Source organism: Camelus ferus, chromosome 9 (assembly GCF_009834535.1).
Source record: "Camelus ferus isolate YT-003-E chromosome 9, BCGSAC_Cfer_1.0, whole genome shotgun sequence".
NCBI lineage: Eukaryota > Metazoa > Chordata > Mammalia > Artiodactyla > Camelidae > Camelus > Camelus ferus.
The window spans coordinates 20,923,742-20,947,053 of NC_045704.1; the positions used below are offsets into that span (position 1 = coordinate 20,923,742).

Consider the following 23,312-nt stretch of genomic DNA (forward strand, 5'->3'; position numbering starts at 1 on the left):
ATATTCATGATGATGTGCTTATATGTGATTTTTTAAAATTTATCAACCTCATCACTTAATTGGCTCTTTTAGACTTTTCCACTCAGTAATTTCCTTATATGATGGCTTAAAACTGTTTTGGCCTATCCATTTTCTCTTTCTGGAACTCCTACAGTTAGATATGCGACTTTCTGGATTGATGTCTGTATGTCTTAACTTTTCTCTCATTTTCCATCTCTTTTTCTTTTTATCTTTATTTTTATTTTTTCCTACCTTTTTGAAAAATTAGTTTTCATTTGGAAATCTCTTTTACTTTCCATGAACTCTTTCTTGCTCTGATTGTTTCTTTTTCATAATTATATGTTCATTTTCTCAAATCTCTTTGAGGATATTAGTTAAGATATCTATGAAATTGTCTTCTGTTCCCTGAATTATTGCTGTTTGTTTCAGGTTCAGTTATTTCCCTTGTTCATAGCAGTTCTCCTTTATGCTGCCAGTTCATCTCAAATCTGACCCTCGTTAGTCATCAGTTTTATGTCAGAAGGGCTAGGTTACTGTATACAGCTACAGGGAGAGGATGCTTGTGGCAGATGTAAAGGCCTAGTTCCTCAGTGCCCCCCTACCCCGACTGTCAGGCTTCATTCACTCTAGCATGCCTGAGAAGGCAGTTGGCAATCTCTGGCTCACTCTAGACCTTTACTCTGGGAGAACTAATAACCATTTAAAAGTTTTAGTTCTTCCCAGGCATTTTTTTCAGTCTCTTTACAGAATAGGTCTTGGTTTTTAGCTTGGGAGTAAGTGTCATCATTGAATGCAGAGGATGTGCCAGCTTGTATAACTGCTTAGAAGAAAAAAAATCCTTCAATTCATCACCTTAATGTCTGCCTCATCTTCTACTTCCACTCTTCATACATACTGACTTGGAGCCTAAAATCCTTCTATAAACTTTGCTTAAAAAGCAGTGTTTACTTCTGTTCCAGCCTTCTCCTGAGCATGTCCTGGGTTTAGCTCCACCACTCTGGCTTACCATCAGTATGATCATAGAGAATTATGTCAAATCTCTGGTCAACTACTTCTCATTCCTTCTTGTATTTATTCATTACCATTATGGTTGGATGTGGAGGGATGAGGTAGAGAAACATACGCTCAACTCACCAACTTGAACAAGAACTCAAACTTAGGTTTTCTGACCAGTCTTCTTACCATTACACCTAAGATATGGACATCATAGTCTTTTTTTTTTTTTTTTTTTTTTTTAGTTATTACCATGCTGATCGCCCATTGTGGATAGGGTGCCCCTGAGGAAACACAACTGTCTCCCAGATTTGGGTGATGTGGTGATCAACGTATTAGCTGTGTGTCCTTAGGTACGCCGTTTCACCTTTTTGTGTCCCAAATTTCTCAACTATTATTTAGGGAGAATGATATTGGCCATATGTAGTTGTGATATAAATTAGGGAGATTAATACCAGTCACATAACAGTTTCAGTGAGGATATTTTAAGGGTGTATTGTATAATGTCAGACACTTAATGAGCACTTGCTAAATGAAAATGTAAAACACAGGGTGTAAAGCATACAAGAAAAGCCTAAATTTAGTTCATATCTTGGGTATCTAACAAAGCTCTTTATTTTAAATTCCAATGGGAACATTTTAAATTTACTTTATAACCTTATCTGCTTTTATTATTTCTAAATCAGAAGAATTCCCTGACACAAGCTATGTATCTTTGAAAAGTTACAAGGAATGTCTGACTTGTACCTTCTGTATAGAATATTAGGATCGAGGAAAAAGTCATTTAAAATAAAAAACTGTGCTGATTATCAGATGGTAATTTGACTTGAAGAGCTATATGAATAAGGACCAACAGAAAAAAAGGGAAATTTAGTGATTTAAAAAATTACTAATGAAAAAGAGTATTTTCACTTAGATATTGTAGCCAAGCATTAATATAAATGACTTGTTTAATGAAATCATCAGGAAACTCAAGGTATAAAATCATTATTATATATTGTAAGACAGATTAGTGTTCACAATAGACATTTATTTTCTCTAACAGGATATATTTTGTTCTTATTTTTTATTTCCTAGCAATTAAGGTATGGCTTTGAATATATTATATAAGTTTTCTGAACCTTATTTTCTTTATTTGGAAAATAAGAAAAGTACTTCCTCCTTTATAGAATTGTTACTTGAATAAAATGAGTCAAAATAGGTGACTGCTTTGTACTGGGTTCCCTGACAAGGGTTGTGTCACTCCATTTAGAAACGGTCATATTCAAAGAGGTTATATGAGGAAGACTGTGGATGTGTTTGATAAAATAAACTGTCATCTTGTCATTTAAAATTGAAAGAGAATGTAGCTCAAAATTATTCCAGTGAAGGAAAACCATAAAATGAGACATTAGTCAGTGACTTCTGCAAAAGCAGCAAGCTCAAAACATATTTTTTAGGGGTATAATCATTTGTTACGGAACTCTAAACCTGCGTGCTTTTAGAGATGTGTTGCAATTGACTTTGAAAGTATCACCTTCAGGAGCCCCAAAATAGAAAGACTGTATACTTGTGGATGGAGAACAGATGTCCCTCCTGCTTGACCTTACTTTATTTTATATTTATTGGTTCTCTTTTTTTAAAATCAAACGAGTTATTTTCTCCACACAAAATATATAGACCTTCCCAAGGAAGGTGTGACTTGATTGCCAAAAAGCCTTCCAAGAACAAGAAGCCAGACAGATGGAAGACATTTGTCACTATGTAAAGTTTTTGGCAAGCTTCTCTCAACATGTCAGTTGCAAAGTAGTGTGGGGGAGGAGAACATTTTCTTGCCCTAAGACTGACTGTTGTCAAATTCTTCTAGATTTTCTAGAGGGGAATCAGACTGTGTTCTTGGTTCTCCTGTACTTTTTGTAGTTATGGGTTTGAGCTAAATGAGAAATGCTTTTCTGAGCAGTGTTTTCTGAGGACGAGAGGACCCAAGTGAGGAAGTTACCCAAAGATGACTGAAACATGATTCTAGAGTATTTTACAGTTAGATGGTAACAAAAAGGAAATTGCTCTTTGTCCCCTGTACAAAGTCTCTTCTTGATCCCACCCCATTAGCAACTATGAAGTATGCTTTTCTGTTCATGTGCTATTTGTGTGCAAATCCTTTTAATGAAATAATTGCTATATATCTCATGCTTCTGCTTTTTATTTATAGAAATCTCTTTTAAAAATCTTTCTGCTACTACTCATACAATCAGTCCATTTCTCTACTACTACGTAATATTCTAATGCTGCATAGTGTGTGGAAAATGTCCAGTTCTAGGGATAAATACCCAAATTGTCTTCACTACCCTGCCATTGCAATAACACTGTGGTTAGCTTAAATGCCCCTTTATGGACCTGCATGAGAATTTCCTTGAAAGATAAACCAAAATGCAGGATGTCTGGGTCACAGGGGGTGCTAAATGTGATTTTACAAAATATTGCAAGGTTGTTCTCAAGACAGGCTGCATCAGTCTACACACACACCAGCATGGCGTACTGGCTCCTATGGCCTCACATCCCTGCCAGCACTTGGCACTACACAGCTTTCTAATTTTTTGCCAGTTTAATGACTGTAAAGTGGTATCTCACTATTGCTTTAATTTGCATTTCTCTGGCTACTAATGAGCTTATTAAGCATCTCTTCATGTGCTTGTAAGCCTGTTGGGTTTACTTTTTTTGTAAACTGCTTGTTCATAGCTTTTGCCCATTTCCTATTATGATTCCTGTATTTCTGTTGTACTGGAAGAGATCCTGTTGTATTCTAGGTACTGTTTCCTTGTCAATTTTAGAACTGCAGTGTCACCCAATCTGTCACCTTTCAGGTAACTTTGCCCGTAATATTTTCCCTTGAGCAGAATTTTTAAAACTTTCTGATGTTATTTACTTAGTCAAAATTTGGCCTTACAGTTTATGCTTTTGGGTTTCATGTAGGAACTCTCAATGCCTTCCCACAAAAACATTCTCTTATATCATCGACTACTGATGATATAAGTATCATCAGTATCTTTAAAGTTGTACCTTTCACAGGCTGTGTATTGGGAGTTCGCTTTTATACATGGTATTGAGTAGGGATTCAGTTATATTTAGTGAGACAGGTTCCCAACACTATCCTCCTTTATTTTACATATAAGTGCCTTACATGCACATGTATGTCTCAGAGCTCTCTATTTTGTTCAACCACTTCCCATGTCTGTTCTCCTGTCAACACTATAATGTTTTATTGCTGTGGTTGGGTAATATGTCTCAGTATTTGCTTGGGGAAAGCCTATCTCTTTCCCCTTTTCACAGCTGACTCTTATTTTTCTACTTAAAGTATGCTATCAAATTTCTAAAAAATCTACAGAATTTTGATTGATTCTGCATTACATTTATAGCTCCATTGGATGAGAACTGACATTTTTAAAACAGTAAAATTATTCCCTTTCAGAACATAAAATGTCTCTCCATTTATTCAGATCTATTTTGTCCTTCATTAGAGTTACAAAATTTCTCTGTAAGTTTCATATATTCTTGATTTACTTATTTTATTTATTTAAATTATTTTTTTTAAATGGAGGTACTGGGTTCAATCCCCAGTACCTTGTGTATTCTATGTGTATTTAAACAAATATTTTATTTATTCATTTTTTGTTCTGCTTTTGTTTTGGGGTGAGGTAAGCAGGTTTGTTTGTTTGTTTGTTTATCTATTTATTTTAATGAAAGTACTGGGGATTGAACCAAGGACCTCAGGCATGCTAAACATGCACTCTACCACTGAGCTATACTCTCCCCCACCATGTGTACTCTTAATTACTAGAGAATTTATAAGTTCTGTTACTATTTTAAATGGCATATTTTTAGTGCTGACTTTTTGTTGGAGATTGTTGGTATAGAGAAACGCTATCTGGTATCTAACAACTTTGCTGAATTTTCTTATTGTTCTCATATTTGTCTGTTGATTTTACTGCTAGATAAGTGATCATGTCATCTACAAATAATGACAGTTTAATTGCTTCTCTTCTGATCTTTACATCTCACTTTTTTCCTTATAGAATTAGTTGTGACTTTTAGTAAGTGTTAAATGGCATCAATGACAGTAAACGTTTTTGATTTAAAGGGAACATCTTTTAAGTTTTTCCTTTAAGTATAGGGTTGATAGAGGCAGGTTTTATTAAGTTAAGAATTTCCTTCTATTTCTAGTTTACCATTAAAAAAAAGTTAGGTGTTGGAACTTTGTAAAGTACATTTTTATATTGGTTAAAACAACATAATTTTTTCTCATTTCTCCTAGTAAGCTGTGAATTTCACTGATATTATTTCTAATATTGAAACATACTTTTATTCTTGAGATATACTCCAGTGGATCATGAAGTGTAATTATTTTAATTATTTTAATATTTGCTTAGCCGATATTTTGATTAGGATTCTTAGATTTATATGCATAGTTAAAATGCGACTACTTTTTTTTTTTTAGTATTGTTCTTATGTGGTTTGGAAGCAAAACCATGTAAGATAAATTGGATGGTTTTAGTTCTTTTTTGGTTTTAGGAACTTGTAACAATAAGAGAACTGTTCCTTAAAAATTTGCTAGAATTCATGTACAAAATCATGCATGAAGGCCTGAAGTTTTTCTGGGAAATGAATGATTTAAAAATTTTTTATGCTTATGGTTGTATTCAAATTTCACATTCCCTCTTAGGGCAAATTTGGCCTTTTACATTTTGTATCAATTTATCCTTTTTATTGATTTCCTCTAGTTCTTTACGTTTGTTATAGAATAATCAGTCATAATACCAGTTTTACAAACATTCCTTTGTATCTGTTTTTCTGTGTATTGTTTGCCTATTTTCTGTTTATATGCATATTTTCTCTTTAATTTGAGTCTCCCTTATTTATCTTTTCAAAGAAATTTAGTTTCTTTATAACTAATTTATTTGAACTATTTTGAAATACTTTTGGACCTTCAGAAGATTAGCAAAGATAATACAGAAAGTTCCCACATACCCTTCCTCCAGCTTCCTGTAACATTAACATCTTATGTAAAATTATCAAAAGTAAGAAACTAATATAAAGGCATGTTTTTGATTAGACCAAAAAAAAAAAGAAAGAAAGAAAAAAAGAAAGAAACTAATATTAGTACAACCCTATTAACTCAACTACAGATTTTATTCAGATTTCCTGTTTTTCCACTAATGTTGTTTCTCTTCCAGGATCCAAATAGGATATTATATCTTATAGGCTGAATTTTCCCCCAAATTCACATGCCAACGTCTTAGTCCACAGTACCTCAGAATGTGACTGTATTTTGAGACAGGATCTTTAAATAGGTAATTAAGTTAAAATGAGGATGGGCCCTAATCCAACATGACTTGTGTCCTCTTAAGAGGAAATTAGGGCACAGGAACACACAAAGTGAAGACCATGTGAAGACACAGTAAAAAGACAGACATCTACAAGCCAAGGAGAGAGGCCTCAAAAGAAACCAAATCTGGTGACACCTTGATCTTGGACTTTTAGCCTCCAGAATTATGAGAAAATAAATTTCTGTTGTTTAAATCACTCAGTCTGGGGACTTTGTTATGGCAGCCTTAGCAAACTAATATATCATTTGTTTTTCATATTTCCTTAGTCTCCTGAAGTCTGTGATAGTTTCTCAGCCTTTCCTTGTCTTTATAAACAATATTCTCTTACGTTATCAACTATCAGCTGACACTTCTGAAGTGTGCGGAGAAGATATTTTGTTGAATATCCCTCAGTTCGGATTTTTCTGATGGTTTCTCATGATTAGATTGTGGTTTTGGACTTCTCGGAAGAATACAACAGAGGGTAAATGCCCTTCTCATTGCACCATACCAGAGTACACAGTATTATATATCTTATTATTGGTGATGGAGACCTTAATCACTTGGTTGGTGTGATGCCTGCCACGTTTCTCCACTCTAAAGTTACTATTTTCCCCTTTCCATTCTTTATTCTAAGTGAATTACTAAGTTAAGCTTATACCCGAGGGAAAGTGAATTAACTTCTTCCTGGAGGGAGGAGTATCAACAAATTTTGGATACATGTTAAAACCACTACAGTAATGAATGAATGTTTTGGAGAAGGTGAGATACTTTGAGCTTATTCAAATATCCTGTTTCTTCTTAATGTTTTCCCCACTAATTTTAGGGTTTATCAGCAGGTCTTGCCTGCAACATTTAATAGTGATGATTTCCTATTTCTCTCATTCCTTCTAAATGTATGAGATGAAATTCTTTTGTAATGAAGAGTTGTTTCTTCTTCCTCATGTAGTTACTTAGTCATTTATTTATATGAGTATGGACTTAGGGATATTTATTTTAGGTGTTGAATCCAATATTATAATTTATTTCATGGTTCAGATTGCTCCAACTTTCACAACTGGGAACTCTCTTAAGTTGGCTTGTGTCCTTTTGACATGCCTTTGTTCTTATTTTCTGAAAATGATGCTTTAGTCGTATTTTGCATATTCCCTGCCCCAGGCTTAGGTTCATTCATTTTTCTAACCCTGTTCCAGGATTCTGTTTTACTTGTAGTGTATTCACTGCCATTCAAATCCAAGTATTCATTAACTTCTTTTTCAACCTAAGGGTTATTTAGGAATTTGTTTTTATTTTCCAAACATGCAGGGTGTATTTAAGCTATCCTTTTAAGAAACTTAATTTATAATTTAATGCTTATGACTAAAGGACATAGTGTGTATGACACTGATTCTTTGGAATCTAAGGTTCTCTCTGAAATAGCGCTGGTTTATTTTTGGTAAATATTTAGTTAATATTCTGTGCATGTTAAAATAGAAAATGAATTGTCATGTGAAGACCATGTACCTTATATATGCCTAAATAGTTTAAGTCTACTCATTATAATGTTGAGATATTTGCTAATTGCTTCTTTGATTTATCAGTTTCTCAGAGAGGTATGTCAGAATTTCCAAATACAATTGTTTATTTCTCTTGTTATGTCAATTGTTGATGATACACCCACAGACACAAACACACACGTGCATGCACTTAGGTGCGTTTATGTTCTTGGTGGCTATATTCTCTTAATCTACTGTTTCCTTCCCAATACACAGTATCTATATTGGTTAGATGTTTCAGTCACCTATTTCTGCATAATAAATTACTGAGAAAACCTAGGGGCATGAAACAAGCATTTTATTCTCACAGTTCTGTGAAGTTTTTTTCTTATTTTGGGGGGCTGGTAGGTAATTAGGTTTATTTATTTAATTTTTTTTAATGGAGGTACTGGGGATTGAACCCAGGACCTCCTGCATGCTAAACACACTCTCTACCAATGATCTATACCCTCCCCTCATTGTTCTCACAGTTCTGTGTATCATAAATCTGGGAAGGGCTTGGCTAAGCAGTTTGTTTCTAATGTATGTAGTATCAGCTAGGGTGGCTGAGGCTGGAAGATCCACTTCTAAGATGGCTTATGCACTCGTATATCTGGCAACTGGACTGGGATGTTTGGAATAGCTGGGGGATGTATGGGAACTGCTCAGTAAACTCTCCTTCCACATTTACTCCACCTGGCATCTTGTATTACTCACCGCAGGATAATCTCAGGGTAGCTGAGCTTCCTATATGCAAAATACACCTATCCCTCTCAAGTCCCCCACCCTCAGTCTCATTTCATTGTGATATTGTCTTAAAAGTCTGGATTTGAATGAGATCCAGATGGGCATGAGTATCTATGTGTATGGTTCCTCACATATAGTACCTCTCAATTTGACGACCTATAAAGAAGTATTAAATCTGTCCCCTCTCCCCAGTATCCCCTCAACATCCAAATGTGGTTAAGAGATTGAACAACTACAATAACACTTCAGTTAAAGAAGCAGGATGCACATAGCAGTTACTAGTCTATGGCAGTTCTGAAATTCACTTCAACACATACCACCAATCTCTTGATTAGAACCAGTCCTGCTCCCTGGGAAAATTCTCTGAAGGTCCTGGCTTTACCCTCTGGGCTCTAGAGTCTCTCCTCTGAGCTAGCCTTCCTTTTCCTTAAGAAACTGACTCTGCTGCTGGGTGGCCTTCTCAGTTTGCTTCATGCCCATAGAAGGGTGGGGGTGGGGGAGGTATCTTTTACAATTTTGTACTCATTTCCTTTTAATTCAAGATGATAGTTCTCCTGTCTATGCTGTTCATTGAAAAATGTGGGTTTTCCATGAATCTTACTGGAGTTCATTCTACTAGATGAAAGCGACATTTACAAATCTCTTTTAAGATAAGTTTTCTATCTTAGGCCCTGTGGTTGCTATGCAGTAAAGCCTTGAGAATCTTAGAATCTCTGTTTAACAGAGAAGGTCTTTGAGGCATACCCATATGACCATCAGAAGTCCTTTAGTCTCGCTGAAAGAGTCTATGAAACACTGCCTTAGATCTTTCTGAGGTCTTAACAAAGGACTACATGGGCTGTTACTGTCAATTTTTTGGAGTGATGGAGAAGGAAAATTATTGTCCAAGGTAACATGGTGAAGAAACAAAAGCAGGATTTCAAAACTTTCCTTCAACCTATCTAGTTTTTCTTTCCATTCATTCACCCATATAAGTTCATAATGGTTTTTAGTTTCTCTTTGTCTCTCTCTTCTTTTTTTGGTCATTGTTATTGTAGCTACCATTTGCATCTCCCTAGTATCTGCAGTTTTTTCAGGGTTAATTTTGGGGGTGGGCAGATTTAGGAGTTGACGGAAAATATTACAAAGACATGGGCTATAGAAGTTTTAGTCTGGTGAGAAAAACATCATTAAAAATCAAATATTATAGTAAAGAGTGCTAATGGTATAAAGAAGGTAAGCACAGTGTTTAATGGGGAGAATAGAGAGTTAGTTTATAAATGAGACTTGGAGTTCGTGAAAGGCTTTAGAAAGGAACCGGGTAGGAGCTATGATGGGTAAAGCACAGCTTAGGCAAAGGGGCTTTAGGTATGAAGGTATCTATAAAAGAATGATTTTCTGAGATAGCATGAATTATTTAGGGCCTCACGTGTAGTTCTGAATTGTCTGGAACAAGTGAATGTATGCAAGAGAGTGAGTGGAGAGTTGGAAGTAGAAGGGGCCTGGATATAATGTTACACCAGAGAGCCTGGGTTTTATTCTTTACAAAAGTGGGAAATACTGATTTTAAGCAGGGAATTATGAGGATCATATTTACAGGTTTCAAAGATTAAACAGACAGCAGTGTTTGATGCTTAAGCTTTAGGGCTGCTGGCTTGTATGGGAACTTTCTAAAGTCATGGAATGGGCACTAACGAGTTTTGTGGTCAACTGTTTTTTGTAAAATTTGCAAAAGGAAGATTTAACTGAATGGTCTCTTTCTACTATAAACTCCCTCCACTACATTTTCCTAGGCTGTGGGCATTTTTGGAAATTGGTTAAGGATCAGTTCTGCATTATTTAGTAACATATATTAAAATAGCTTATAGTCACATCTGTCTATAGCTAAGTTACCGCCAGCCATCTTAGTATAGAAATACCTTCTGGTAACGATCTTACAACCCATCCAGCAGTTATAACACAAAGATGTAGGGCCAAAGGTCATACTGTGATATAAATTTATATTCATGATTTTGTATTTGTTTCTTAAAGAAGGACCCTAAACTGTATAAACGTCAGGACCTACAAACTGAGATCCTCACCTGGAGCAAAGTCAGACAGGTCTAAATTAGTAAACTATTACAAAAAATTTTTTAGCTCCCTGAGATGAAGGCCTGAACCGAGCAGAAACAGCAGAAATGGTGGGTACGGGTCGAGATACAGGAAGCAGACAGGGAGTAGAATCTAAGGAACTTGGCAACTGTTTTCATTCAGGGGGTGAGTTTCAGAATGAACAGGTTATGGACTTGGATGGATGGAAGCCCACTGATGGAGAGAGAACATTAGGGAAATCACAGATCTCTTTTGGGGATGAATCCCATTTTGTGCTTAGTCCAGTGGGAAATTTTGTGTCCTTGAAGAAGTGTGTGAGTACAAACTTGCTATGATTATACCTTGAACCATTGGGTTAGAAATCTCACCTCAGTGAGGCTTATCCTGACATCCTTAAAAAAATTTTTTTATAACCTACCCTCTGTTCCCACCCATCCTCCTTACCTGCTTGAATTTTTTTTTCTCCGCTCTTTTTAGTTTGTAATGTGTAACATAATTTACTTATTTATTATAGCCATGATTTATTATTTGTCCCACACTGGAGATGAGCTCCATGAAGGCAGGAACTTTTTTTTTTTCCCTCTGACTTACTAATGTATTTCAAAGACCAAGAATAATTTTGGCCCATAGTAGGTGCTCAATAGGTGATGTATTGAATGAATTAGAAAAAGAATGTTATTTTCCGAAGAGCATGAGTAGAGCCGAGAGTGGGCTTGCATGATTGGCAGGACCTGATAGAACATAGTTCTGTGGGAAATCTTGGTGGGTGAAGGCAGTCAACAAGTCAGCCAATATTTATGGAATTCTTGCTCTACCCCAAATGGTAACTTTCCACATCCCCCAGGATTTAGCATCTGTTCTCCATGAAACATTCTGATACTTTTTAAGACATCTTAAACCTTTTGGGATTGCTTGGGCAGGACCTGTATGGTTCACCTTCATGGCTTCTCATGTTGCTATGCACATTCCAGGTGATAAGTATTTGTTGGAAGAGTGATGGAGTGAACTGGGTCAAGGCATTCAGTTACTTGGGAGTTCAGTTATTTATCACATGAATAGCATTTGTTTTATGGAATTATGGTCCACAATAGTAATGTTTTGCAAACTGCAGCTATTTCTCGGAAGGATTTGTAAGTTTTTTTATGGTAAACGTTTGGGTTTTCCTTTCAGTGATCCCCTGAGAAGTGAACTTACACATATTCTGGGTTGCCTGCACATCCGAGTACTGACAGGAGGTTTTGGCGTGCCTGCTTGTTAGCACTATGTGGTGTAGTACATACTTTGTCACAGGTTAGCAAGAACAGAGGCAGCCTTAAGAAGTAAATGATTTATTCACTCTAGATGAAGCCCCAATGACGTGAAGCCACTCTGTCAGATGATTTCACAGTAGCTTGAAAGGAGAAAAGAGATGAGAAAAATGAGTCATAACATGGTAAAATAGGCTTGCTGAGCTAGCAGTTGGTATCATATCCCTTTTCTGAGAGGTGGAAAAATGTAATCATTGGTGTTTTTAAATTAATATTTTAAATTTCAAATTTGTTGGCTTAACAGTTTCATTTGCATTTGTTTTGTTATTTTGTGTATATGTGTATGTTGTAGCTGGAAGAGCTATAATATAAGGAATTTGAGCCTACCTTTATGTTTGTACACATTTAATAATATCATAATGAAAATAGTTTCAGTGGGGAACATGGGACCTTGAACATGTGTTTTTATGTTTAGTGAGTTTTATTGGAGTGTTTCTACTTTATTTAAGTTTGTGAAAAAAGACATTACAGAGCTGTGGACTTCACGGCCCAGTCCACAGAAAAATTATTTCAATGAAGCCCAGCTGCAGTAGTTCAGTGTAGGACAGGTATGTCTGTTGCTTCTACTGCTAGGGATGCTGGTGGTGGTGAAAAATAGAAGAGGGCGATCTTAGGATAATGTAGGGATATTTGTTGGCAAAAATGGAGGAATTTTAAAGTTGGAACTTCCTTTGCAATTTTGCTTTTGGCTCTGAATTTGTGAGTTCTCTTTCTTAATGACTTTTCTCAAATGGGTAAGTGAAATGCAGTGTTCTTCTTTCTAGCCTTAAAAGAATAAATACTAATCAGTACTTCTGTGGATGATGCAAATCTCTGGTGTGCAACACTGGAAGACCTGAAGAACTGATTAAAATGACTGTGATAGAAGATCAGAGGAAAGAGATGCTTATTTTCTGACACTGTCTTTCTCCTAATTAAGCACCCTTGCCACCTTGTCCCAACTTCCCCATCCCTGGCCTTGCGTTGGGAACTAGAAATAGAAAGAAATGAAATAAGAGCTTTAATTTTTTTTTTACTTTAATAGAATGGGTACTGGGTACAGATATTAAATCAGAGTCAACTTTGCTACCATGTCTGGAGCAATACTGTCCCAAGTTTGGTCAATCAACAAATCTTTATTGAACACCTACGGGGTGCCAGTCATTATACAGGGGGTTGAAGACAGTGAAAAGTATAGAGCCCCTACCTTTGGGATTTATATAAAAATAATACTTGCTGATTTTGTTCTGTTGTGTCTCTATCTTCAGTTGGTACCCGTTCAATGAATATGAGTGGGAAATTTGAAAATTTTTAGTGCATTCTTTATGCTGATTTGTCTGACTTCTAGGGTAGAATAAAGAGTTAGAAATTGCAAAAGCCCAGATTAATTTGTTCTTTCTGTCTTTCTCTGTTTTTAAGGGGTGTCATGAAAGTTGACATAAATCTTCAGAAAGTGGACATTGACCAGTGTTCAAGTGATGGCTGGTTTTCAGGAACTCACAAGTGTCACCTTAACAATTCAGAGGTAAGAACATGGAGATAAAGTTCTCTGAAGTCGGAAGCTCAGAAATATATTACCTTTGAATATATTGTATTTGTGTGGAAAAGTGAACAAGAGGCATCTCTGGGGGAAAAAAATCTCCTATGCAGGTGTGAATGTTGCCAAATGAAATGAAAGAAGATTAGAAAATGAAATTTGTGCAGAATAACTGTTCATTTGGGGACTGAGAGAAGGCTGAAACTAAAATTATTTCTGAAGTTTGGCTTTAGTAGAAGGCTGACCCTATTCTTCAAAATGGGCTGGAAATTAAAATAGCCATGAAGTGAGAAACCAGTCCCAGGAGGGATCAACCAGATTATGCACATTTTTATGGAGTATGATGCTTGTTGAAACATTGATGGTATTCATTCAGACACCCTGCCATCTGCTAGAGAAGCAAAAGAGAAAGTATGGCAGGGTGATTTTGAAAATAAGGAGAAAACTCTACATAGTAACCTGGAAAGGAAATGTGTATATTTGATGTGTTTTTTTCCCAACTTTCAGTTCCTATCCATACTTGATTTCACACGACTCTGGTTGGTGAGGAACAGGCATAGAGATCATACTTCTAGAAATAAGACTGTCACTTTTTTTTTTAGTAATTAATTTTTCTATTTAATGAAATATTCTTTAAGTTCTATAGTGTTTTATAGTTTCCAAGTTTCATACAAATAATTTCATGTAATCCCATAATAACCCTTTTTGTTCCTCTAACCCTATGTTGCCCCTCCCCGCTTCCCTCTCCCCACTGGAAATAACTAGTTTGTTCTCTATATCTGTGAGTCTGCTTTTTTTGTTGCTATATTCCCAAGTTTGTTGTATTTTTTAGATTTCACATATAAGTGATATCATATAGCATTTTTCTTTCTCTGTCTGACTTATTTCACTTAACATAGTGCCCTCCAAGTCCATCCATGTTGCTGCAAATGGCAAAATTTCATTCTTTTTTATGGCTGAGTAGTATTCCATTGTATATATATACCACATCTTCTTTATCCATTATTCTGTTGGTGGACACTTAGGTTGCTTCCATACCTTAGCAATTGTAAATAATGCTGCTATGAACACTGGGGTGCATGTGTCTTTTTAAATTAGTGTCACTTGTCTTTTGTCATTTCAAAGAGGACTTGTGATTCCATCTTCATTTCATTTTCAGTAATCTATCTGTGAGGCCCCCAAATTCTCTGAAACAAATGTACAATAAAGTTCCTGACCTTGAGTACTTGGGCTTTCTCAACTTTGAGTCCATGAATTTATGAGAAAAGTCAGCTTGATTTATTTAAAATAGGGGCTGATACTCTGGTTTCTCTTCAGATTGTATAAATCTTTTGCCTTTTAAAATAGGGGCTATTCCCATAAATAGAGTAATCTACATCTTCCATTTGAATTTTTGCCCATGTGAAAGATGGTTGTACATAGTGCAATTGTAAGGTTAGGAATTTTAAATCAAAAGGAAATTTAACAGGAAGCACTTATCTGTGCCATTACACACAAAAAGATGTATAGACAGATGTGCACACATATACGTATGCTCATTGCATGTTTCCCATGTGCACGCCCCACTATCCTGCCACACATAAGCCACATGTTCCTATAGGCCACCACCACCCAAATAATCTCCCACAGCTCCCCACACCCCCCCTACATTCCACACATACCTGTGCCTGCCCTCCACACTTCCCACCACAATATCCCTCAGCCTTCCCCCCCCGCTAATCCCTCTAAAAATCTCCACAATCACTGACATCCTCTAAGCCATCACACATCCCCACCATGTTCCCACAACCCCCACACCCACTCTCACATCTCCATCAACCTCCATGTAGCCAGCCTTCCACACAGCCCTCACTTCCTTCACTCCCACCCCAAACTGGGACCCGATTATGTAGAGAGGATGTTTCTGTCTTGTCAAGTCACAGAAGTCACGATCTTTTCACCTCCCTTTATTATCTGTTCTTATGGTTTTGAACTTTTCTGAGTTTCTACTTCCCTTTGGGTGATTCTGACATTTCTAAAGATACAAATTTCATTCACTGATTTGGTAAATATCTTTACCCGGATTACCTATCTCCATGCCAATGGCATATAGCCATGTAGCTTTGTCTTTCAGCCAGAGTGGAATTTTTTTCTGCATGGGGGTCTATTGTGGATATTATTCTGTATGTGCTCATTTCTGTATAGCCTTGTTTGAGTGGTGCTCCTGGGTGGTTCAATAAGCAGTCTGTCTAGAAACAGGGAGATATTAACTTATCAGTCTATTACAGTTGCTGCTTGCCTCTAATAATCTCCGTGTAGTTTTTTCTTCTTTATTTATCTGACTAGATGGTCTTATTGGAAGAACTTCTTTCTCCTTTTGGAATATTGATTTATTTTCATTGCATCAGGATTATTAATTTTCTATGTGTTCCATCTCTTTAAAGCTTTCAGATAAACTAATTTATTTCAAGATAAACTATTACCCTCTATTCTGGTTAACAAAAATTAGGGTGAAATATTTAACTTTTTGCATTATATATGGGAGCATTGTATTTATTCAATTCCTATAAGAGAAACAGGAAAAACATATCCTGTAAGACAACTGACAGTTCAATGAATCTCATTTGAATATGTTGTAGAAAGAGGTTCAGTGATCAAAAAATAACATCAACAAACACTGAGTCTACAAAATGCATGTTTTGACTTGAACTCTGGATCCCTCCACCCCTTTCCTTGCCCAGTCCTGGGATTGGGAGGAAGAGATCTTGGTGTCCTAGGCTGGGCCCATGAGGCCCTTGGTGGGTCGTGTGATTTGCATGGGGCTGGCCTGGAACTCTTCATACTTTTCTGTTGGGCTTCTCTAAGCTTCTGTAGTTGGTGCTGGTCACTCAGGGCACATCCTCAGACTTGTGACTAGTTCAGTCGTTCCCTGTAGTGATGTGAACTGGAGACTAGGAACTGGCTTCTATTGACCTTTTTACTGCTTGAGAAAACAGAAAGAAAAGCTTTTGTCCAGGGCATTTTTCATCTCCTTTGTTCCTTGTCACAAATCTTCTGTTATAGACCCCAGGATCATTGGGTGTAGGGGCCTGTCTTGATGAATATCCACATTATAAGAAACAAGGGCACTCATCATGTTTACTGTGATTTTATCTTGCCAGTGTTTAACATTATTTTCTTATAAATACTTGAGGGAATTACCAATTTCAAAGTTATAATTAAGGCAAACTTTTCATTTAAAAATTTTCTCCCCAGTGTATTGACTTTTCAGCCTCCAAGTTATCTTAAACTAGTACAGCAAGTCTGATGTCAGAAACAGCTAAGTGGTATGAAACCAATGACCAAAGCCTCAGGAGCATTTTAGAAAGGCATGGGAGAGTTGGTGAGGAAAATTATCTCTCAGCAAGTTTGGGTTGTTATAGGGTCTAGGAGGCCACTAAGTATTTTTTGAAGGGCATAGTAAAATAAGATTTGAGTTGACACCCTGAGCTGGATTGCAGGATTATTCTGGCTGTTTTCATAACTGATCCAGGTCACTGCTACCTGGACCTGCCTATATTTTCAGTATCCATTTAAATAATTCTTGACCTATTTCCATACCATTGTTTGCTTTGAGTACACAAAATCCTTTCCTACAGAATAGTTTATTAAAAACACTCAAATAAATTGCTACTCATTTTTGTTTGAAAGGTTTTCTTTTGCTTTGTTTCCATTAGAAGATTTTTTTTTTAAGTCGTTATTTGAAATAGGAAACATTAGGACAGTGGTCTTGAAACTATTTGAATATACTCTGTTAGTAAAAATGCCTTAAGCATCCACCCAGAGTATTTGTATATTTTTAGTCTACAAAGTATATGCATCTTTTGTTATATATTCTGTATATTATAAATCAGGAAACTTAATTGGGTTGAGATAAAGATGAAATGATATTTTAATGTAGATTATATCTTGTAAAAATAAACATATCTTTAATGAGAGCAATGTAGTTGACTGAGTTACAATTTTTGAAAAATTTTCAGGGACAGTGTTATGATTCTGCTTCATCATTTAAAAAATTTTTAGTTTAATACTTAGTAATGCAGTGACTCAGAGGTCTCTAAGTTCAGTTTATTTTTATACTTAGTTTTAATGTCTGTCATAGTTGAAAATATGCCTCATAAGTATATGTTAGTCCAAATTTAAAAAATAAATTGTCGACTGTATTTGCTAAATTATAATGTTCATTTTTCAGTCTCAACTACTAATTTTGCAAAGGTGTTTTTTTTTTTCCATTTGTTTTGTCTTTTTTCAGAAATACAGCTGGCAGTTTTTCATCTTACCTAATGTCAAATGGTCCCTGAAAACTAATTGGAAAGCTAGGCATGTTAATATTTTAAAAGAATAGGTTAAAAGTCCACTCAAACTTTCACAGAGAATACTTTTAAACAGATTAGGAAATTTTATTTCCAAGTTTAAATTGTATGGCTATGTGAGTATTTATAGCTTTTGGCAACAGAAACCACATAATACTGAAAACATTTCCAAATATCCGTTTTCAAAATGCTCACTTCAAAAGGCTTCCTCATGGATTATTAAAATGTCACATTTACTTTGAAGGAATAGCTTATATATTAAAAAAAAAAAAATACCTGCTTCATAGACACCACTGACAAGCACTTGTCATCATAGAGTAGGTCAGCATATTTGGAACATTTGCCTTTTTTGTAAAGAGTGATGCATAACCAATCTTCAAGTTCAGAAATGAGTAGTTCGCTTTGAGATAATCAGAAAATCTTTGTGTGGGGAAGATTTTCTAGGTCACAGACCATCTTACTATGAAGAATTGGTAAATATTTTACAATTTAAAATAATATACTCTGTAAATCCAAATAGATGGTCAAATGTAAAAGGTAATACATTGAAATTTGAAAGCAAATGTAGGAACCAAGTAACCACTGTCAATATTTCTGTCTTGAAACTAGAAAAGTAGTTTATTATAGGGTTTTATTTGCGGCCTTGTGCTGGCCAGAATGTTCATCAGTTCTTTGAATAATGATACGAGAAAGCAAGTAATTAAGAATAATAAATTCATCTGAAGTTAAAAATCAGACTAAAAAGATACTGCTGAGTTAGATAAATTGACATATCTATCAGGATGAAACTTAATAGGAACAAAAGAAAGATCCTGAATGAATCAAATAACCTAACTTTTGAGCATAGGAAGAATGGTATGGCTGAGTTGTAGCACATGTGAAAAATATTTGTGAGAAGAGTTGAAAGTTCAATATGAGTCAACAGTGTGGTGTGACTGCAAAACTACAGTAGTGAAAGCCAACTTAGTCTTAGGTTGTTCTCTGGATTTTGGGAGGTTAACATCTCACTGTATTCTCAACTCAGCAGAAAACACCTGAAATAGTGTGACAAGGAATATAGAAATTTATAGAACATATATAAAACATTCAATATATTGAATTGCAATTCAACATAGAAATTGAGGTCCATTCAGAAGAGAAAATTAGTATTATTAAGGACTTTGACACCTTGTATTTTGAAGAATCAAAGAAATTGAGAATGTTTTTCCAGGGAAGAGAAGACCTGTGGTTGATCTAACAACTGTCTTCAAATATGAAAATAGCTAGCATATGGATATTTATACTTTTACTGAAAGGACCCAGGGGCTAAGCTGTGACTTAAAAGTAAACCAACAGGGATTGCAAAAGGCTCTGTTTAGCTCAGTGCAAGTGGAACTTTATAGAAATCAGAATTGTTCAAAAATTGAATATATATTTTTTTAAAAAGGAAATTGTAAAGTTATGTATTAGAGTTGTGGCATCACATATAGCCTAAATGACCACTTGGTGAGGATGCTACCAGCTTTAGTATTTTCAACATGAAAGATACAACTTGACAGAATTTTGCAGGACTCATAAAAACTTCATGCAACATTGGCTGTACAGTTGGACTAGGTGCCTCTTAAATTTCTTTGCAACCCTGAGATTTTATACTTTTGACGTATGTTAAAGGGAACAATTAAAAGGTATTTCCATCCAAAAGCAATGCTCTGATTATCCTTGCATTGGCAGTACTTTGAATCATTAAATCTTAATTTATAGCTTTCTACTTTGTCAACTTCGTGGACTACATAAAATGTTTTTCAAAAAAGCCCTTACAAGATCTTATTTATAAGATCTCTCATGAGTGGTGTAGGTAAAGGCACTTTTGATAATATTTGCTAATAATTGAGTTTTCTTTAGCCCAAGTCTGAAAAGTCCATGAGACACCAGAAGTGAAGTATCCTCTTGATATAAGTTTGTTTTTCAATCTGTGTGTAAGAAAATAATTATTTAGTAATAAAAAATAAGACATATCCATCTCAGACTTAATTATATATTATTATTCCTCTTTTCTAAATGAGAAAACTAAGACTTAAGAGTGGTTTAAGTAACTTGATTAAGGTCGTGAAAGTAGAAGTGGTATTTCAGGAATTTAAACTATACAAAGATACTATGAGTGACATATGGCAGTTTGGAGAGAGAATCACTGACTGGTAACAGCCTATGGGCTGATACTGTTAGTCTTGTGACTTTACCCATAGGAGTTCAGCCAAGAGGCATGCTGGAATCTTATACTTAACTAATTGGTTAGGAATATACCAATCAAGAAGAACTGATCTAGCTCTAGGTGGCCAAAACAAATTTCCAAGAGCGTATGGCAAGCTCACATAGAAATTTGGATTAGGATCAATATAGCAGGCTTTCATCTTGTAGGTATGTGAGTGGCAGCAGCAGAAGTTTCTTGCCAGTGGTAGTACTCTTGTTTCAATGCCTGGCAGTGACTGGGGATGGTAGGAATGTCCAGTGGGAGGACTGGACCCAAGTGATAAGATCCATCACCGTAGGTAGAGTTTGGCAAGGGCTGTACACATTGTCTGGGCATCAGTTAAGATGGCAGGTGTTAAGGAAAGGGACCCATTCCTAGCAGGGAATTAGAATACAAATCAGAATGTAGGAATAAAACAACAAAGGTGGCTATGGAAGATTGGAACTCACTGGGAGCAGGGATGCCAAGGTGATCTACTGTGTTTATGATAATATATAGATACATTTTAGATTCTAACTATTGCTGAAGACAGAACACCTAAAATACTCCCAAACTTCTCTGTGACCTGGGATTAAAATGTGGCTGAGCTTAAAGGTGGGAGATCAGCACACACAGCTAGGCTAGAGAGGGGCTGGGGCAGGAAGACTGACTTAACATACAACAATGGATGTGAACTCAAAGTCCTAGATTTCTTGATGAGATTGCAATTTGATGAGAGAGCATCTGATGAAATATGAAGTTAGTGAACAGATTTGGAGTATGTAGCTAAATTTATAATGGAGTCAATCAGGAAAAAAATCTCTACCTATTAAACCTTTGCTTTTGTCATATTCGGTAGCAGAAAAATTGCTACTTGTCCAATTCTAGATATGAGAGGCCATCAGAATATACAGTGAGTGCCTGGGGGTGACTTTTTAGGGGTTAAATATAGCTGTGCATCATTAACTTATGAGGGAAAAAAATCCCATTATGACAGCAAATCAGATCTAATCTGGCACTCCCTCTGCTACAATTACATAAAATATGGTGGAAACTTGTCAAAGCTTTCAGTGAGAAATGAGGCTACCGATGCTTGGCAGCCCCCTTTTTGAGCACAGCGAAGAATCATGTTGCTTAGCTACAACCTTTGGCTGATTTAGAAAGCTTTAACTGACTGTATTATACAAGAGTTAAACTCTATTCCTTGATTTTTTTTTTCCTAAGAAAAAAAGCCTTATTTGCCACCTTCTTATTTTTGGGGTATCTTTACCAGGTCATTTATGTGTATTCACCCAGGACAAGTTTCGATTTATCATTGTTTTTCCCTCCCTGGGGTTTATAGATTGAGAAAGAACAAGTGGGTGGTTGATGATACAAGCAGAACATAAAGTATTAAAATAACTTAAATGCTTTTGCGTACAAAGTAATGTGCAAGCGTCTATTTCAAAATTTTTTGTCATTGGAAGTCATTATGTTTTTCACCTCTCTTTCAACTTATTCATAGTTTGAGTTGCTGTTGTCTTTATAATGCAGAAGAATGTATAACATTTAATTATATTTTTGTATTTCAAAATGTAAACTGACTTAATAGGTGTATGGAAAAGTATAGGGAACAGTGAATGAAACTGAGTGAGAGTCATGGCTGGAATTGGAGCCAAAACACTGAAAAGAGAAGAATTAAGAGGAAAAACAAAGAAGAATTGTAAATGGAGAAGTTTACAGCAATTATTGTATGTGAAATAGAAAAGTATGTAAAGGCAGAAATATCAGATGTGTCAGAGCTCATTTCAATGGGATAAAAATACTCAGAGACACTTAAGTCTGAAGGAGATTCTAAAAGGCTTTTAGTTCATGTTCTGTCTCCAGAAAGGAATATTTTTTATACTGTTCTAAATATGTGGATATTCATTTTTTAATAGCTCTTCAGAAAAGAGAGCTGTCCCTCAGTAATGCTTTCTAACATCTTACCGTAATTATTGTAATGAAGTAAAGCTATGATCCAATCTTAATTATGTAATTATTCAGTAAACTTTACTATTGGCTTGTCAGTACAATCTTTAATACATGCAAAAGCAATTTTTCCTGCTTTAAAATTCCATGACTACCTGAAGGAAAGTCTATAGAGTTGATTCTATATTTACATTTGGAAATAGGATAGTGGAAAATTGTCTCTACAAGCTTGGTTCCATTATAATTCTAATTCTGTTGAAACCCAGAATTCTTAGACTTAGAAGCTAAGCCCCTTTGTTTATGGACCTTAATTTTATGCTGGTCTGCAAATCACTTTCATTTGCCACCTTTTAAAAAGTGTGGTCCTGGAACCCCTAGGGGTTTTCAAGACCCTATCAAAGGCATCTGTGAAGTTAAAACTATTTTCTTAATAATTCAGAGACAATATTTGCCTTTTGAACTCTATCCTCTTATGGGTGTACAGAGGCTTTGTAAAATATAATATAGAAACAGATTGAATGCAGAAAGAAATATGAGAATCTACTTGTCTTCTAATAAGCCAGACTTAAAGGAGATTTGCAGAAAGTAAAACAATGATATTCTCCTTGCTAAGTCTTTTATTTTTGGAAAATATAGTTATTTTTCATAAACACTTTTATGTTAATATGTTATGAACTTGTTGGTATTTTTAAATGAATTATTAAATATTTTGGAAATTTCTCCATTTAATATTTAAAATAGTAAATATCAGTGGATATAACCAACATAAATAAAAGCTCTTTGATATTCTCAGTAATTTTCAAGTATGTAAAGAGGTCTCAAGGCCAAAACATCTGAGAGGTCCAATCTAGTGCATTCATCAGCTCCTGCATGATTCTGATGTTGACTCCACTTCCTGGTTTCTGTTCTTTCTCTCTCTTCCTTACCCTGATGGTCCTACTGACAGATTTCTGCCCCCTACTTCTCCCTTTCATCTTCCCTCCTGACAATTTCAGCCTCAGATTCACATTAGTTAAAAATGGCAATCTGTCTAAAATAAAATTTCGCATACTGAGTTTGATATGTATTTCTAACTATAGTGACTGCATTACAGGTTAAAATCTTCATGTACAATTTCACTTATTAGTTTGAATAAGAAAGATATTTTTAGGATTTTTATTTTTATTTTTTAATAGCTTTGACCAAAGTATCAAAGAAGATACCGTATTCTACCGTTCAGGTTTCATATTGGAATTTTAAGTGTAAATTAAAGGTCATTTACACAGGTTAAGCATGGAGAACTATATAGAATTCTATTGCTGTTAAGTATATATGAAGACTAATGTGCCTGCTTAGCTAG

At 35.4% G+C, this 23,312-nt stretch overlaps 1 protein-coding gene across 12 annotated transcripts in view; it reads left to right on the forward strand.

Annotated features, from left to right (window-relative positions):
- Window positions 1–23,312, forward strand: part of LOC116666059 (probable G-protein coupled receptor 158) — a 94,924-nt gene that overhangs the window by 15,519 nt on the left and 56,093 nt on the right. For 11 of the 12 annotated variants that reach the window (XR_004322922.1, XR_004322924.1, XR_004322927.1 and 8 more), the window contains one exon: window positions 13,369–13,474. Coding sequence is in view for 5 of the 12 variants with exons in the window: in XM_032488104.1 (XP_032343995.1) it covers window positions 13,369–13,474 (106 nt within the window). In the remaining 7 variants the exon portion in view is untranslated. Of the gene's footprint in view, window positions 1–13,368; window positions 13,475–13,993; window positions 14,231–23,312 lie in introns of those variants that run through there. The other variant, XM_032488105.1, reaches the window with a different exon arrangement.